General features: G+C 38.3%; 1 protein-coding gene across 2 annotated transcripts in view; it reads right to left on the reverse strand.

Moving 5' to 3' along the window:
- Positions 1-4,967: 4,967 nt before the first annotated feature.
- Positions 4,968-17,848, reverse strand: part of ANLN (anillin actin binding protein) — a 64,609-nt gene continuing 51,728 nt past the window's right edge. For both annotated transcript variants that reach the window (XM_025378138.1, XM_025378137.1), the window contains 3 exons: positions 15,109-15,216; positions 8,935-9,107; positions 4,968-6,273 (listed from right to left, as the gene is read on the reverse strand). In XM_025378138.1, the coding sequence (XP_025233923.1) occupies positions 6,150-6,273; positions 8,935-9,107; positions 15,109-15,216 (405 nt within the window). In that variant the 3' untranslated portion in view covers positions 4,968-6,149. The remainder of the gene's footprint in view (positions 6,274-8,934; positions 9,108-15,108; positions 15,217-17,848) is intronic.

Raw genomic sequence — 17,848 nt, forward strand, 5'->3', positions numbered from 1 at the left:
ATATTTTGCCTTTGTGTAGTAGAACCCTGGTGAATTTCAACAGGGGTTGTGGTCACTCACCTAAAGACTACATTTTCTTGGTCTTAATCTCCAAATGACTGAGAATGAGCTCTGCACTTTCCCCTTTCCTGATAGATGGACCATGGATGTAATACAGATGAGCTTTCTTTGGCCATGAGGACAAGGGCCACATGCCAGGCTATGTCCGGGACAAGGACCTTGGACCCTGGACACCCTCAAGGCTCAAAACCATCTTTCTGCCCAGAATCAGTCCCCTCTCTTTGGACTGTCCTATGAGAAAGAAACTTCTGTCTTGTTTTACCTCTTCTATTTTTTTTATGATTTTTTTTTATAGTAGCATAGTCTGTACCCTGCTTACTACATCAGCTAAAAATAATTAAGTTTATCATTAAAAATAATTTTAAGGGGAACTTGGGGTCTAGGGGAAAGTTCTCTTTGGCCCTCTGAAGGCTCACTGAAAAATCAGCTCACAAAGTTAGATTCGTTGGAGAAAAGGCATACAAATTTACTTAATGTGTATACACAGGGGCATTCAGAATGAAGACACAAAAATACCAGAGAAATTGGCCATTTTTATGCTTAGGTTCAACAAAGCATTGACCGCTGTGTAGAAGTTGGACAAAAAGGGTAGATCTAATGCGAATAGACTGTGCAGGGAAAGCCAGCAAGGCTTGTCTAGATTCTTCTTGGCATCTCTGAGCTGCGTTCCTTCCTTCTGGGTATGGAGCAGGACCCGGTCTGGAATAAGGGTCTCATGACCTACACTCAAACAAGGTAGGTCAGATCATTTCTTTACGGCCAGTTTTATACAGAAAGGCAAAGGGAAAGTTAGAGAAATATGTTTAGGTTTTGTGGCTGGCTTTGGAGAAAAGAGGTTGTTGTTTCCATGACTCACCATGGGGAAGAGGGGCTCTAGTTTCCATGGCTATCCCTGGCGGAGAATGGGACTGAGAGACAGGAGGGTGGGAGAAGATCAGAGAAAAACTCTTGCTTCTGAGACCTTCTTTTTGGAGTATTGTTTTCTGAGTCCCAACAATATCCTTCCCTGAATGTTTTCCCACCAAACTATTGTCCCAGTTAGGCCTTTCTCTTCACAATCCAATATCCTGAAGTCTCTATTTGGTCTTCCATTCACTCAATTTTTCATTTTGATTTTATTTTTGAAGTGTTCACAAGCCCACATACATGAGTGATATATGAAAATACTCTCATTGTAAACATATCAAATACTCTAAAAACAGAGTCAAAGGTCAAAGCATTCCTCCACCCCACACTGCTCCCAACCTTTTCCCCATGTACTTCATGTGGTTTCTTTCACACTTTTATCTATTTATGTGCATCTGTGTTACATACATGGCTCCATGTTGTGTGGTATATCCCATTCCCCCATAAGTTGCTCTGGAAAATTTTCCAAGTCAATATATAGATAAACACTTGCTTCATTCTTTTTGACCACTATATGGTGTCTTGTAGGAAAAATGTACCAGAATTTCCTGCTAATGGGCTTGCAGATTATTCATTTTTTCACTATTGGTTTCTATTTTTTTCCCTTTAAAAACTGTCTCTAGCCAGGCATGGGGGCAGGCACCTATAATCCCAGCTACTCTGGAGGCTGAGGTAGAATTGCTTGAACCAGGGAGGCAGAGGTTGCAGTGAGCTGAGATCACACCACTGCACTCCAGCCTGTGTGACAGAGACTCTGTCTCAATAAATAGATAGATGATAAATAGATAGAAGATGGATAGATAAAAATAGTATTGTAATGATCATCCTTTTATATATATCTCTGCTCACATGCAAGCTTGTCTGAGAAGTGGGGAGTTAGCACAGCTGGCCTTTGATTTCAGTAAAGGAAATTCCTGGTAAACATCCTAAGAACTGAATCTCCTAGTAAATAGACAAATGGTATTTGCTGAGAGAACTCTTTATCTGTGGAATGTGCTTAGTAGGATATGGCTGGTTAAGGGTTGCTTACAGCAAATAAACTTAGAATTTATGGATTTGTGAGACAAGACTCCTAAGAGAGTCACCAAAACTATACCACCTAGGGTATAAAATGCAATGTTTCCATACCTAAGGCCTCCCTGCTGAGTGAGAGGACCGCAAACCTCCCTTGAGGTCTCATCTGTTACCCTGGGCCACAGAGCAGGTGTCTCCTGTGGGAACGAGAGCCTGGGAGGCATGCAGGATGACGCAGGCCTCTCCTTGCTTTGCCAGGACTTTTTGATTCCTTGTGTCCTTGAAACTATGAGGAAAGCTTGATATGAGTAAGATCTCTGATGCATGGAAGTCAGATTTGACAATCTGATCCTGTGTGTTAGTAGATTCCTGGAAGTTACCAAGTTGCCGTCCAAGCAGTCTGTTTCAGTTTCTATTCCCACCAAGAGCGTAAGTTTCTCAGTAATGTTGGTTATAGTTTCACCACCTGTGGGCCAACAACCCATTGCCATTTAAATCTGTATTTTTATTAGTATTATTGTTACATGTTTGCCAGCTCTTTGAATTTGTGTATGCAATTCCTGCTAATACTATTTGCCCCTCTTCTTTAGGTTAAATTTTCTTTTTCTTATTTATTTGAGAAACATCAGAGTGTATGTGGATTCTGGAGTAGACTGAGTGCAAATCCTGGTCTGCCACTTGCTCAACGTGGGGCCTCAGAAAAGTGACCAAAACTTTAGCTTCAGTGCTTATTTGATAAGGTCTTATGAAGATGATCTGAGATACTGCATGTAAAACACCAAGAATAACGCCTGGCACATAGCAAATGCTCACAGACAGCCAGTCATAGGAGCTCTTTTGTTTTTCTTTTACCTAATTCCCAATGCGATAACAATGAACCACTTGTTGGTTCTTTTTATTTTTTTAATTTTGAGTTTTTTTTTTTTCAGAGATAGGGTTTCATTCTGTTGCCCAGACTGAAGTGCAGTGGTGTGATCACAGTTCACTTGTAGTCTTCACCTCCTGGGCTCTAGCAATCCTCTCACTTCAGCCTCACAAGTAGCTGAGACTAGTCATGTGCCAACATGTTCGGCTAATTTTTTCATTTTTTTTGTAGAGACAAGGTCTTGCTATGTTGCCCAGGCTGGTCTTGAACTCCTGGCCTCAAGTGATTCTCCCACCTCAGCCTCCCAAAGTGCTGCGATTACACGCATGAGCCACCACAGTTGCATAGGAGCTCTTTATGTTTTTGCATATCAATGCCTTATTAAATATGTTGTAAATATTCTCCCTTTGTCGCTTAGTGTTTTAACTTTAGATATTTATCAGATTTTTTTAATGCAATCAATTCTGTCATTCTTTTTCTATACAGATACTCTTATAACCTGATTTTTTTATCTGAACCATTTTGTTCAACTGACTGCTCCAAATTTCAATTCACATTGTCTTTATTCTGCTTTATGACTCTGTGGTTAGAATCTTTTTTTTTTTTTTTTTTTTTTTGAGACAGTCTCACTCTGTTGCCTAGGCTGGAGTGCAGTGGCACAATCTCGGCTCACTGTAGCCTCTGCCTTCTGGGTTCAAGTGATTCTCCTGCCTCAGCCTCCCAAGTAGCTGGGATTACAGGCACGTGCCACCACATCCAGCTAATTGTTTATATTTTTGGTAGAGACAAGGTTGCACCATGTTGGCCAGGCTGGTCTCAAACTCCTGACCTCAGGTCATTCACCCACCTCAGCCTCCCAAAGTGCTGGGATTACAGGCGTGAGCCACCATACCCAGTCAAAATATTTTCTTCTTTGGTCTCACCAGACACCATTCTTGTTTTTCTTTCATAGAAGACAATCATTAGACTTGTCTTTTCTACTTTTCCCCTAAAGAACAGGGTTCAGGACAGTCGCAATGGCTCACACCTGTAATCTCAGCACTTTAGGAGGCCAAGGCAGGAGGATCACTTGAGGTCTGGAGTTCAAGACCAGCCTGGCCAACATAGTGAAACCCCATCTCTACTAAAAATACAAAAATTAGCTGGGCGTGGTGGTGTGTGCCTGTAATCCCAGTTATTTGGGAGGCTGAGGCACGAGAATCACCTGAACCCGGGAAGCAGAGGTTGTAGTGAGCCGAGACTGTGCCACTGCACTCCATCCTGGGGGAGAGAGTGAGACCCTGTTTAAAAAAAGAAAAAAAAAAAAAAGAACAGTGTTCCTTTTTTTCTTTCTTCTCTTCCCACATCATATTCCCTGGATGATCTTATTCACTCCAATAGTTTCAACAATCCCCCTTAGGCAGATGACACTGAAAATCTTCAGGGTGACATTTTCTACTGTTTACGGAGTATTTCTAGCTTGAGGTCCCACAATCACCTTACACTAAATTTCTTCTAAAGTTGAATTTTATAAATACTATCTATATATTAAGATGATCTCTAAGGAATACTGTTATACTTTTTGTTTAACTTACAATAAAGGGTATGTATAGAATATTTTTATGAACAAAAGAATATAAATATTTCTATGCAACATGTGTAGTGTCCTCTGGCAGGACATAAACATTGGTAAAAGTAGTTATGACAGTGGGAGAAGACTTGCTTTTTAACTTTACCTTCTTTGTGCATTCTGAATTTTGTACCATGCTTTGTGCCCTTTGAAGGCCTACTCAAAAATAAATGCAAGTCTATAAATAAATACAAGGGACCTTCTTATCAGTCCCATCAAACCTATTCCCTGTCTGGCTGATGATATCACTCATCCATTCAGTATCTGCTAAAGACTTGGAAATTATACTCTCTCTCCTCAAATGCACATCCAATTACCATATTCAGTTGAAATGCTAGATCCTTCATTCACTTATGCATTCAATAGCAGCCCTAAGAACACACAATAAGCCAAACTGGGTAGAGAGAAAAAGATGGATGAGACATTGTCAGCACAGTACCCACAAGAAGCTCCCAGCCCAGGGACACAGAGCAACCATACCACACACTGAAACAGTGCTTCCTAAACAACTGATTCCTTTAGACATTTATAGGTATTTATTTGAGTAAGAGCTCATAAAATATATTTTTATAATATACACAAGAAAAAATACATTTGAATGAATAAAAAATAAAATGACAGAAGGTGACAGAATTTAGTGTTTATAAATGAGGTCATAAAGAACTTTAATAATTCAGAGAAGAAATTCAAAGTATATTTAAAAGTTGAGACCCTGCTTTACAATATTTTATAATTTAAAAAAGGCGTTTAAAGGTGATACATGACTTAATAATTTTCCAATTTCAAAATGAGTTTCTAGACACTATTGTTCATGAACCAAAAAAAAACCAAACAACAACAAAACCCAAACACTTTGGCAAGCAAAGTATTATTAGTCCATAGCAGCTTCATAACAGTTTACTTTTTTAATAAAAAGATTTTTCAATTTACACTTGTTGTAGTAGAAAAAACTAATATGCTAAGTCTGTAAGCTATGCAGTAAAAATAATGACCGTAATGAAGCCAGAATTCTATGAAAATGTGCACCACATTGCATATATAGTAGCTGAGTAAATGTAAACCATGTGCTTATTAACTCTTCTATATAAAATATTGAACCCCCAAGTCTCACACATTGCCTCCTATGTCCACATCTCTTTTTTGAAGGCAGCCTCACACTTTAAGCCAATATATATTTGCTATTTGAAAAAGTTCTCATCCTCATCACTAAAAAGGTTTCTGTAAAGGCCTTAGACATTTTTTCAGTACCCTAGTAACAAGACATATCATCATCAATAAATGATCACAGCCTTTCGAAAAAACTACTGAGATTGGAGAATGGGTTTCTGTCTCCAACCCCTGAAAGACGTTGCTGTTTCAAGACCTACAGCTCCAAGAAGACAACTCAGAATTTCTTACTTTTAAAAAAAAATCATCATGAATAACTGAATAATTAGATTTCTAGGAAAATGAGGCGTTTAAATTAAGATTTAGCAAAATCAACTATAATGTATTTACTTCTACTCATTGATGAATGACAGAAATCAGTTAAAGTTTTACAAACAAAAGATATAAATACTGCATAATACATAGTGAATATTGGCACAAACCCTTTCATACTTAAAGCATATAATGCAATCAGTAAATCTGATGCTCTTAAGTGTGTTTCTTAAGATGACATCAAAAAACCTCTAGATAGCATGGAAATTTCCCAGTTTAAGGCTTTCCAATAGGTTTGTAGCAAGCATCAGGTTGCCAGAGGCGAATATCAACAAGAACTTGATTGAGTTTTTGCATCCAGAGATCCCGCTCTTCTTTAGTATCTGCAGACAGCCAGTTCCTACAGGAACAACCAACCAAAGAGGTCAGAATTCTTCTCCCCCGATTCCATACCCCCATGTACTCTTGCAAGGGAAAAAAATGACTAAATAAATCAGTAAATGAATTACCTTTAACCACCTTTTATAGATGCTAATCCAGAGCCACTTAGTGAGGTGCATCTCCAAATAAAACAGAGGAAAATTATCCCATTTGGTTAACTGATGCTAACTTACACTAATTACACTTGGTAAAGGATGGTGCTTCCAACAGGTGTTTTATACAGGTAGTGTGTGGCCTGGGTAACCTGATAGTATAGGACACCCACTGAGTGTGGGCAACTTCTCAGCAAGAGCACCAAAGGCCTGAATATAGGCACTCCCTGAATATAGGCACTCCCAATATAATCTTCAGAGTCAGGTTCCCCAACAGCTGCAATGACAGACTCACGATCCTTCACCTGGCTCTACAGGTAATATTATTTTGCACTGTCTGCCATTAGATTTGTCCTACTATATTAGTAGAACATGGTATTTATAATAAACTATCTAAAGATCCTAAAACTTTGTCTATCCTAACCTCTCTGTCCATATTAGGAATATTTTCCTTGCATCCATATTTAGTTACAAGTTGAAAGAATAACTAGTTGACGGGGCAGGCCAGAGTAAGGAAGGGGGGATTCCCTAACTTATAGCCCGAACATCCTTCTAGGGAACGGCCAGCCATTAGGTTTTTACATTGCACTCATTCTACAACTTTATAAGTTCTCCCCATTTGTACTAGAAATGGTGTAAATATGAGTAAGTGGAGTTTATCACCTTCTAGTAGTCAATGAAGAAAGTACTGCACTTATAATAGCCACCACTTGTTAAGCTCATTCCATGTACTTGAAACTGTGCTAAGTGTGTTTACTCATTCATCTCTATTGTCTGAAGTCTCTGTGAACCTATTCTGGTTCAAGAGGCTTAAAACAACAACAACAACAACAACAAAAACTCTATTGTCACTGTAGAGTTTATTTTTCCTTTTTGACACAGAAGATTTCAGAGGGCCAGCAAAGTTAAGTGACCTGCCATAGTTACATTTGATGAGTCAGGATTTAAACTTAAATCTGTTGACCTCAAAGCTCCACTGTAACTACTGCCTCCCCATGTGATAAAACATTCTGGTTTCAATGTGTAGTCTCTGTTTTGAAGTATGCAGTAGAGATTAGAAGATAAATCGTTAGCATTGACAGCAAACTTAGTTAGTAGAAATGAAAATGAGGTACATTAAATTCAAGTAAAAGGCCTAAGTCCAAAAGGCCCAAGGCCCTGTAAGGAAACAGTTCAGTAAGGCAAAGGAGAATGCAGAACTGCAGAATGTTTATATTCTCACCATCAAAAAAGTTAAATAAAATTTAGGCCACCAAGCAAAGCTGAAGACTCAGCCAAGACTGAATTGAGAATGTACCACTCTCATATGCTTGAGCGAAGGGTACCCATCCAAGTTATAATTTTATAGTAAGAAAGACCACAAGTAAATGAGGCACAGAGTAATTAAAGTAACATGTAATCTGGCTATTTTTTTTTTTAATCACAGGGGAAGGTCTACAGAGAAGTCTAAGAGAGTTTATGCAACCAGTGAAAAATAAGGTTATACAAAAAATGTGAGTGATATTCAAAATGGCTGAAGTGGGCTGCTGTGGTTAAGAACTATCTGGATACTGCACTTTGGTTGGTTCCTCCACTGACCATGGCCATGGACAGGTCGCTATCAAACAAAATGATTAGAAATCCATTTTGCCTGTCCTGCCCTGTCTGATTCCACCACTGCATAGAAGACCCCTGAAAGAATGAATGAGTTAAAATGAATAAATCTGAAAGTAATCTAGACATCAAAATTTTCCAACAAATGAGTCTTCTATCCAGCTATTTTAAAACAAATTGGCAGTCTCTGGGCAACTTTGTTCTACTTTAGTATCGTGTCTCCTGTAGCTTTCTAATATTTTCACATTAGAAACTCATAAAGCTAGTCCTACCAATCTCCCCCCATCGGCAATATCCAGCAACAGCCTAATTACTAAAGATCTTACCAAATTCTAACTTTTGTACCTAATGACAACTCTGTACACTGAAGTTGGTCTTCAAGCTTCTCTTAGGCATCCAAGCAAAGAAACCTATCTCAGAATCTTAGCAATAAACCTTTGTATCTTACACTTGAGCTCAGGGTTAATTAAAAAAGGGGTACCCCCAAAAGTTTTATTCTGTTAATCTCCATCCAGAAATTTGCAGAATAGAATGAGACTGTTTTTGTGAGTCATCTGATTACATGAGGTTATTCTGGGAATGGAAGGAAGGGATGTGTAAAGTCTCTTTGAATAATGCTTGACTCCTCAACTACGCATGAAATCTTTAAACTTACCCCAAAGATTATCTAACTGCCATGAAAATGCCTCCACTGTGAGCATACCGGAAAACATTAGCTAAGATACGACCTGAGTATTATACTTTCCTTAACTACGTTAATTTAGTTATTATAGATGGTTCACTTACTGCTTTGTGTATGTTCTGTTTTCTCACTAAGGCTGTGCCCTTTTCAACGTCAAGGACCATCTCTGATATTTCTTAGTGGTAAGTACATAGTGTACATAGCGGGCAATCAATTGCTTAGTTGATCGAAATATTTATAGTCCAATACATACTTGGTGACACAGAGTGTGTCCCTGCATTGGCTGACAAGAGTCTCTCGGTCATCTTCTCTTTGTGGTCGGACAGTAATTAATTCAAAAGTGTTGCGTCTTGCACAAAATTCTCTGTTGGCTGGTTCTATCTGACGACTGGTACAATTAGCCAGATTTATCCTTCCTATGGGATTCTTTAAAAACAAATTAAGAGAAATCAGTAGAAAATAAGACTAAGTCAGTAAGTATTAAGCAGCATTTAAGTTGGTACAAATTAAAATTAAAATTAAAAAGCTATTCATTTAAAAGTTAAAATTTAGTTACGCTGGGCTTAGAGAAACATATTTAACATTTATTATTGTTCCTAGCTAGACATAAAAATAAAACTCAAAAATATCAACTGGTAGCTCTTGCCAACTATCCTAAAAAGCACTTTATTATGGTGAACTTCAAATAAAAAACACAAACAACAGTATAATGAGCCCCAGGTACCAAAACCAGCTATAACAATGAGAAACACACCCAACTGCCTTTTATCTGTAACTTACCCACTTCTCCCCTTTCTATAAAAGGAAACCTAGACATTGGATTTCATGTGCAAATATTTCTTTATATATCTATAAAAGATAAGGGCAGGCAATTGCCCTGGATTGTTGGCAGCCATGAATTCCTATGACACAAGTCAAAGTGGAGGAAAACATTCACGAGACCAAATGGTCCTGAAAACGGGAAAAGAAACACATATAGGCACACATGAGCCAACAGCCAATAACTGTGTCAACTCTATTAGAATTTTTAAAAATAAAAGGAGAATACACCATTTTAAAACCTTAGATTGGCTAAGTCTGGAAAAAACAGTAACGACCTCTGTTAATTGGTTAGGGAGTGAGTAACACAGATTCTTATGCATCACTGGTGAAAGTATAATATGATCTATTACTGGTAGGCAACTTGATAACAGTAATCAAAAACCATTAACAATGAGCATTTTCTGATCCTACAGTTCCACCTAAATTCATCCTAAGCAAGTATATAAATATGTACACACAGATTCTAATATGTGTAGTCACTGTTTTTTCATAATAGCAAAAAATTCTAAACAAATTAAATGACAGTAACAGGGGACTATTTAAATAAATCATGGTATTGTTTCCAGCAAATATGATACATTAAATAGTCTGAAAGTCCTCTCATTATATAAGCCGCCAAATGCTAGATAATTAAATTGACAAGAAAGTAGAAAAATCCTTCAAAGGCCAAAATCAATGAGCAAGGGAGAATGAAGAATATTAAGCTAGTGTGAAACCCTGACTTCCCTTGGGGCATTTGCCAACACTAAGACCTGCAACCTAGAAATGACAGAATATAAATTCTGGTATTTGTTTTAAAACACCCTAGCAAAGCAACAAAACAAAACAAAACAAAACAAAAATGCATGCGTGTTGTGGGGAGATAAATGAAACCTGAAAATGAATAATTAATTAAGCTGGAAGTTCATTATACTATTTTTGCTTAGTGTACATTTGAACATTTTCAATTATAAAATGCAAAACAGGGCTGGGTGCAGTGGCTCATGCCCGTAATCCCAACACTTCAGGAGGCGGAGACGGGTGGATCGCTTTGAGCTCGAGTTTGAGACCAGCCTGGCCAACATGGTGAAACCCCATCTCTACCGAAAATATAAAAATTAGCCGTGTGTGGTGGTGCTTGCCTGTAGTCCCAGCTACTCCAGAGGCTGAGGCAGAGAATCCCTTGAGCCCAGGAGGCAAAGGTTGCAGTGAGCCCAGACCGCTCCACTGCACTCCAGCCTGGGTGACCGAGTGAGACCCCGTCTCAAAAAAAAAGAAAAAAGTGAAACATTCTGGGAATGGAAGGAAGGGACGTGTAAAGTCTCTTTGAATAATGCTTGACTCCTCAACTACGCATGAAATCTTTAAACTTAACCCAAAGATTATCTAACTGCCATGAAAATGCCTCCACTGTGAGCATACCGGAAAACATTAGCTAAGATACGACCTGAGTATTATACTTTCCTTAACTACGTTAATTTAGTTATTATTGATGGTTGTATCTGTATGTATATTTCCATGAGGTGACGGCGGTGTGTGTGTGTGTGTGTGTGTGTGTGTGCGTGCGCGCGCGCGGTGTAAGGAAAAAGCAAGGACCAAGAATAGTCATACAGTAGCCCCCGCTTATCCATGGTTTCACTTTCCACAGCTTCAATTACCCACAGTCAACCATAGTTTAAAAATATTAAAAGAAAAATTATAGAAAAACTATTCATAAGTTTTAAACTGCGTGCCACTCTAAGCAGCATGATGAAATCTCCTGCCATTGCACCTGGTATGTGGATCCTCCCTTCGTCCAGCGTATCCACGCTGTACCCGCTACCTGCTCAGCAGTCACTTAGCAGCGTTCTAAGATCAACTGAGATCGAGATCATCCTGCCTAACACGGTGATACCCCGTCTCTACTAAAAAAATACAAAAAATTAGCCGGGCATGGTGGCGGGCGCCTGTAGTCCCAGCTACTCGGGAGGCTGAGGCAGGAGAATGGCGTGAACCCGGGAGGCGGAGCTTGCAGTGAGCCAAGATCGCGTCACTGCACTCCAGCTTTGGCAACAGAGCAAGACTCCGTCTCAAAAAAAAAAAAAAAAAAAAAGATGAACGGCTATAGTATGCAGTGCTTGTGTTCAAGTAGCCCCTATCTGACTTAATAAGGTCCCCAAAGTACAAGAGTAGATATGCCAAAGACAAATCATAAAGTGCTTCCTTTATGTGAAAAGGTGAAAGTCTTCAACTTAATACGGAAAGAAAAAAAATCGTATGCTGAGGTTGCCAAGATCTACACAGTAAGAATAAATCTTCTATCCATGAAATTGTGAGGAAAGAAAAAGAAATTAATGCTAGTTTCGTTATCACATCTCCAACTGCAAAAGTTACCACCACAGTACATGGTAAGTGCTTAATTAAAATAGAAAAGGCATTAAATTTGTGGGTGTAACACATCAACAGAAACGTGTTGTGATTGATGGCAACTGGGTCTGGTACTTATCCATGGTTTCATGCATTCACTGGCGGTCTTGGAACGCATCCACTGAGGATAAGGGGGAACTACTATACATTACTGCATAAGTTAGGAGACCTGCCTTAGCAGACATTAAGATTTATTTTAAAGCTATGGTCATTGAGATTGGGATAGGGAAACAAACCAAAGGAAACAGAACAGTGAGCCTAAAAATAAACCTACACATATAATGACATCTTGATACACATGAGAAATGGCATTGTGGATCAGTGAATGATATAGTTTGGATATTTGTCTTCACCCAGATCTCATGTTGAATTGTAATCCCCAGTGTTGGAGGTGGGGCCTAGTGGGAGGTGATTGGATCACGGGGGTGGATTTCTCAAGAAATCCCCTTGGTGCTGTCCTCAAGTAGTGAATGAATTCTCACATGAATTGATTGTTTAAAAATGTATGGTACCTCCCTTTGCTCGCTTGCTCGCTCGCTCACTCATGCTTTTACCATGTGATGCACCTGCTCCCACTTCACCTTCCGCTGTGAGTAAAAGCTCCCTGAGGCCTCCCCAGAAGCTGAGCAGATGCCAGTGTCATGCTTCCAGTACAGCCTGCAGAACCAGGAGCCAATTTAAAAATTACCCAGTCTTGGGTATTTCTTCATAGCAATGCAAGAATGACCTAATACAGTGGGGAAAGAACCAACCATTCAATGATGCTGGCACAACTGGTTATCCAGGTGAGAAAAAAAAAAAATCAATTCTAGGGAAATTAAATATGAAGTATAAAACTTTATAACTTTAGAAAGAGGTATAAAAGAAATCTTTGACTCCAGGATAAGGATAGTTTCTTAAATTAGACCCTAAAAAGCACAAAGCAATAGACTGGCAGGTCTGATTACCTTAACATTAGCAAAGTCTGTGCATAAAAAGACACTAAAAAGATAAATTAAAAGATATGCCAAGCCTAAGACTAGGGAAATATAATTGCAATGTATCAAAAAATATTAAAATGAATAATATATAGACAATCAGTTCATAGGAGAGAAAATATAAATGGCCATACACACTCTTATGCTTAGAAAAGATACTTAGTCTAGTAATCAAGAAGACACAAAAATTTTTAAAATAAGAGTACATTTCACATCTATCATACTGATGGAAGTTTAAAAGGCTGACATATGATGTGTTGGTGGGAATATGAAAAGCTGAGAACTCTCAAATACTCCTGGTGGGAATGGAAAATCGTTCAACCACTTTTGGGACTCATTTGACAAAATCAAGTTGTAGATGTGCAAACCCTACAACCCAGCAATTCTGCTACTAGATAACATTCAAAAAAGAACTCTCATCCATGTGTACAAGAAACTAAATCTTCCTGCATGTGGGCTGTAAAAGGTACAAACCAAAACAAAATAAGAAGAAAGTGAATCACAGCAGCATTGTCTGTATACAACAATTTAGAAATAATATAAGGGTCTCTAAACAGGAGAATGGATAAATTGTAATGTGTTCTTACAAAAGTATACTATACAGAGAAAAGGGGACAAACTAAAGCTACACATACCACTCCAGACAAATTTCACAAACCATACCGACCCAAAAAAGGCAAGTTGCAGAATGATACATACAGTATGTTATTATCTGTATAATGTTTAAAAACATGCAATTGCAGCAACATATATTGCTTATATACACGTACAGGTTAAACATCCAAAATCTGCAAATCTTGAAATCTGAATTGCTCCAAAATCCAAAACTTTTTGAGAGTCAACATGATGCTTAAAGGAAATGCTCATTGGAGCATCTCAGATTTTCAATTTTTGGATTAGCAGATAATTAACTGGCAAGTATAATGCAAATATACCAAGACCTGAAAAAAAATCCCAAATCTGAAACACCTCTAAATCCCAAGGATTATGAATAAGGGATATTCAATCTGTATAATAAAAATTTAAATAAGTGCATGGGAACAATAAACAAGTTTAGGATAGTGGTTATCTCTGCGGGAGAGAGAATTACATGGGGCGCTTCAACTGGAATAATAACACAGAGGTTGACGAAATTATTTTACGCCCTTTTGAATGTCTCCAACATTTCACAATAAAATTTTAAAATATTAATAATTGTAATGACTACAGTGTAACACACATAGCTATCCAACACAGCATTATAGACTTATCTTTACTGATAATGAAAGATGTTAGAATATTTTATCAAGTAAAAAATCAGATTATAAAAAGCATGCTTTTCCTTTTAAAAAGATTCATAAATGAATAATTATTATATATTATACATTTTTAAAGTTTAAAAAGATATCTAACCAAAATATGAGCAATAGCTATGTCTGCTATGGATGATTTTCTTTTTAATTCTGCTTATTTCTATTTTCCAGTTTGGAGATAATAAATAATCTTACTTGGGCAATAATACTAACTTCTTTAAAAACATGATAAAATTTATTACACAAAATCCTATTGTTAAATTTTAGAAACAAAATACAAACCACTGTTCCTGTGGGTGGGTTTCCATTGCTGTTTTACCCTAACTAATAAGATAAAAATTAAATTTAAAACATTTCCAACTTCAAATGTCAACAAAAATATAATTAAACATCCAGTAGAAAAGAAGGAAAAATATACATGTTAAGCCATTTTAAGAGTGGTCAAATTACAGGGAATGGATAGGATATAAAAATTGTAAAGGTATATCACACACACACACCCCTACAACAAAAACTTTTTTTTTGAGATGGAGTCTTGCTCTGTAGCTCAGGCTGGAGTGCCGTGGTGTGATCTCGGCTCACTGCAACCTTGGCCTCCAGGATCCAAGCGATTCTCCTGCCTCAGCCTCCTGAATAGCTGGGATTACAGGCACCTGCCACCACACCCGGCTAGTTTTTGTGTTTTTAGCAGAGACAGGATTTCACTATGTTGGCCAGGCTGGTCTCGAACTCCTGACCTCGGGTGATCTGCCCGCCTTGGCCTCCCAAAGTGCTGGGATTACAGGCATGAGCCACTGCGCCCGGCCAACAAGAACATTTTTAATGGCTTAGTGAATACATAAAAAGGGTTATTAATTTGGGTGAATGATGGGGGCCAGAGGGAACATTTGCATGAACACTACATGAAAGTCAATCAGGGCTTTCACCACTAAACAGTACTATTTAAATTACCTTTCGTTTCTCATCATCTGGATAAGTCCAATAAGATATACAGTTTCCAGAAAGAACACACCATCTTCGATGCCAGGCACCAAAACCACTAACATCTTCAAATATGGTCTGGAAAAGTCAATTGAAATGCTGGCTTTAGAAAATTGAGGAAAATGTCCTAACAATGAAATGCTGATTCTGTATGCTAACTGTAGTATGTTGACATATTTCATATCTCAAAATCTATCTGTATGATTTTTTTATCATGTCTTTTACCTTAGTAATGAAAATCACTGATTATTCATATCAGAAATTTTCTTCAACATCATCTACAAGCATTTAAGAACATTCAGATATCAACCCTAAATTAAATACCTCTATCTAATCTTAGATTTTTGAAAAGTGTAGTGTCCCTAACGAAATGCTCCTTAAACAACAGAAATGGCTTAAGTGTTGGAGAATTAATAATACAAAATTACCATACCTTATATATTTTAAAAAACTAATGATAATATATTAAGTTAAACCTATCTTAATATGCAAGACAGGCATTTAATCTTTGTTTAGGAGATCAAGTTTTCTAACAGGATTAGAAAAGAGGTAGCTTATGATCACAGGCCTTGGTCAATAACCATGATAAACATCACAACTCCAAGTCCGCTGCTGAACCGTGAGACCCGCTTGAAGTGGTGCCTCCCTGCAGTCAGGCGTTTGTCCTTAGGAATGTTACTTATATTCTAAAGGTAGGCCAGGCAGTAGTGTTGGCTAGAAACAGGATTCCAGAATAGGCAACTAATAACATCTGGTTTTGTTCCACGGAAGCACTTCCACTTAAACAGTGTAAGTAGAAGCTAAGAGTTTTTCTCTCACTACTTTTTAGCTATAGTCATAAAAGAGCCCTAACTGATATAAAAGCCCTCACTTTTAACTAAAAAAAAAAAAAAGGCCGGGTGCAGTGGCTCACGCCTGTAATCCCAGCACTTTGGGAGGCTGAGGCGGGTGGATCACGAGGTCAGGAGATCGAGACCATCCTGGCTAACACGGTGAAATCCCGTCTCTACTAAAAATACAAAAATTAGTCAGGCGTGGCAGTGAGTACCTGTAGTCTCAGCTACTTGGGAGGCTGAGGCAGGAAAATGGCCTGAACCCGGGAGGCGGAGCTTGCAGTGAGCCAAGATCGTGTCACTGCACTCCAGCCTGGGCGACACAGTAAGTCTTCATCTCAAAAAAAAAAAAAAAAAAAACCATAAAAAAATTAAAAAAAACATCATTCATCTAGGAACTTCTGTGTTAAAGAACAAAGCAAGGTAAAAACATAACAATGATGTAGATCAGGGAAACTTTTTCTATAAGGGCCAGAAAGTAAATATTTTAGACTTTGGGCCATACGGTCCCTGCCACAGCTACTCAGCTTGGCTACTGTGGCACAGAAGCAGCAACAGATGCTAAGGAAGGAGATCAGCCTATGTTCCAATCAAAGACTATAAAAACAGGCAGTGGGGCCTGCTGTGCTGCCCTCTGATACAGATGATCCAAAGGCATCTTTGCATTTGATTTTAGATTACCTTCATATCCCAACTTTACTTTTCTGATTGTTGAGAAGCTAAGAATAAACTAGTATTACTTGGTTGTTGCTGTGAGGGACCATTCTAAGTATATCTTTAAATTATCTCAACTACTCCTTACTCCAACCCTATGACAGTAGGATATACACACTCTTCTCAATTCACTGTTTTATGTAAATTTCCCAAAAGGTGGCTTGAATTAGGAGTCTAATTTCTGGCCATGATGTGTGGGAGCAAATGTTACCAAGCTAGATTGAAACTTCAGATTAATTAGCTTGCTCCAACCATATGCTCTCCTGCCTCACCTTTTTCCTCCTCCCCTAATGCTTCCATTTTTCTCCCAAAGCAGCCTTTTTCTAGGCAATACTGCTCACAGCTCCCCAAGGAAGAAAGAAAGGAATCTTGTTATTTCAATCTCAAGCACGAAAGTTAACAGAAATCACTCACCAGCTCCCTCCTGTGTTAACGTTCACCTTTTACATCATAAAGGTAATAAACAGACAAGGTAACTTTTGATAAACAAGATTAACACCAGCTATTATGACATCCTACTATAATCAGAGAAGAATAAGGACAGCCTTTTCATTCCTATAGCTGAAGAAACAGAGGGCCAAGGAAATTAACTGACATCACACAGACCGCAAAACTAGAACCTTCTGGCTGCCAAATCGGAGCACCTGCCTCTTGTTGCTCCTCAGCGAAGGCACAGCTAGCTTGGCATCCTGTTGAAACCACTTACCTGTCTCTGGTTGGAGTCGCCCTCTTCCAGGGCAGCCCTGGCACATCCTCACACAGGAAGCTGAGCTGAGGAGCTTTCATTTCCATTACTACCTCTAATTTTTTATAGGGGGTAGAGGCAATTAAAATGCAATGTTTAGGCAGAGGACAGAAGTTATGTCGGGGAATCCAGAGCTCTTTCTTACTAGATTTCTGTAAGTATGGATGTAAGAAGAATGGGCTATAGGATTCAAGACAGAGTAAACTTGAAGAGATCTAACAAGTTCGTTAAGAGCCCAGCTAAAAAATTAATTAGGTGAGACGTTATATGCAAATGGACCAGCTACCTTAACATAGCCTATCCATTGCTAAAGGCATCTACAATAAAATATAATAATGTTTACATGAAAAGAAAAGGTCGTTAGGCAAACACTGCCTTCAAGTCAGAAATTTACATGCTTTTCCAAGACTACCTAGTG

Source organism: Theropithecus gelada, chromosome 3 (assembly GCF_003255815.1).
Source record: "Theropithecus gelada isolate Dixy chromosome 3, Tgel_1.0, whole genome shotgun sequence".
Classification (NCBI taxonomy): Eukaryota; Metazoa; Chordata; class Mammalia; order Primates; family Cercopithecidae; genus Theropithecus; species Theropithecus gelada.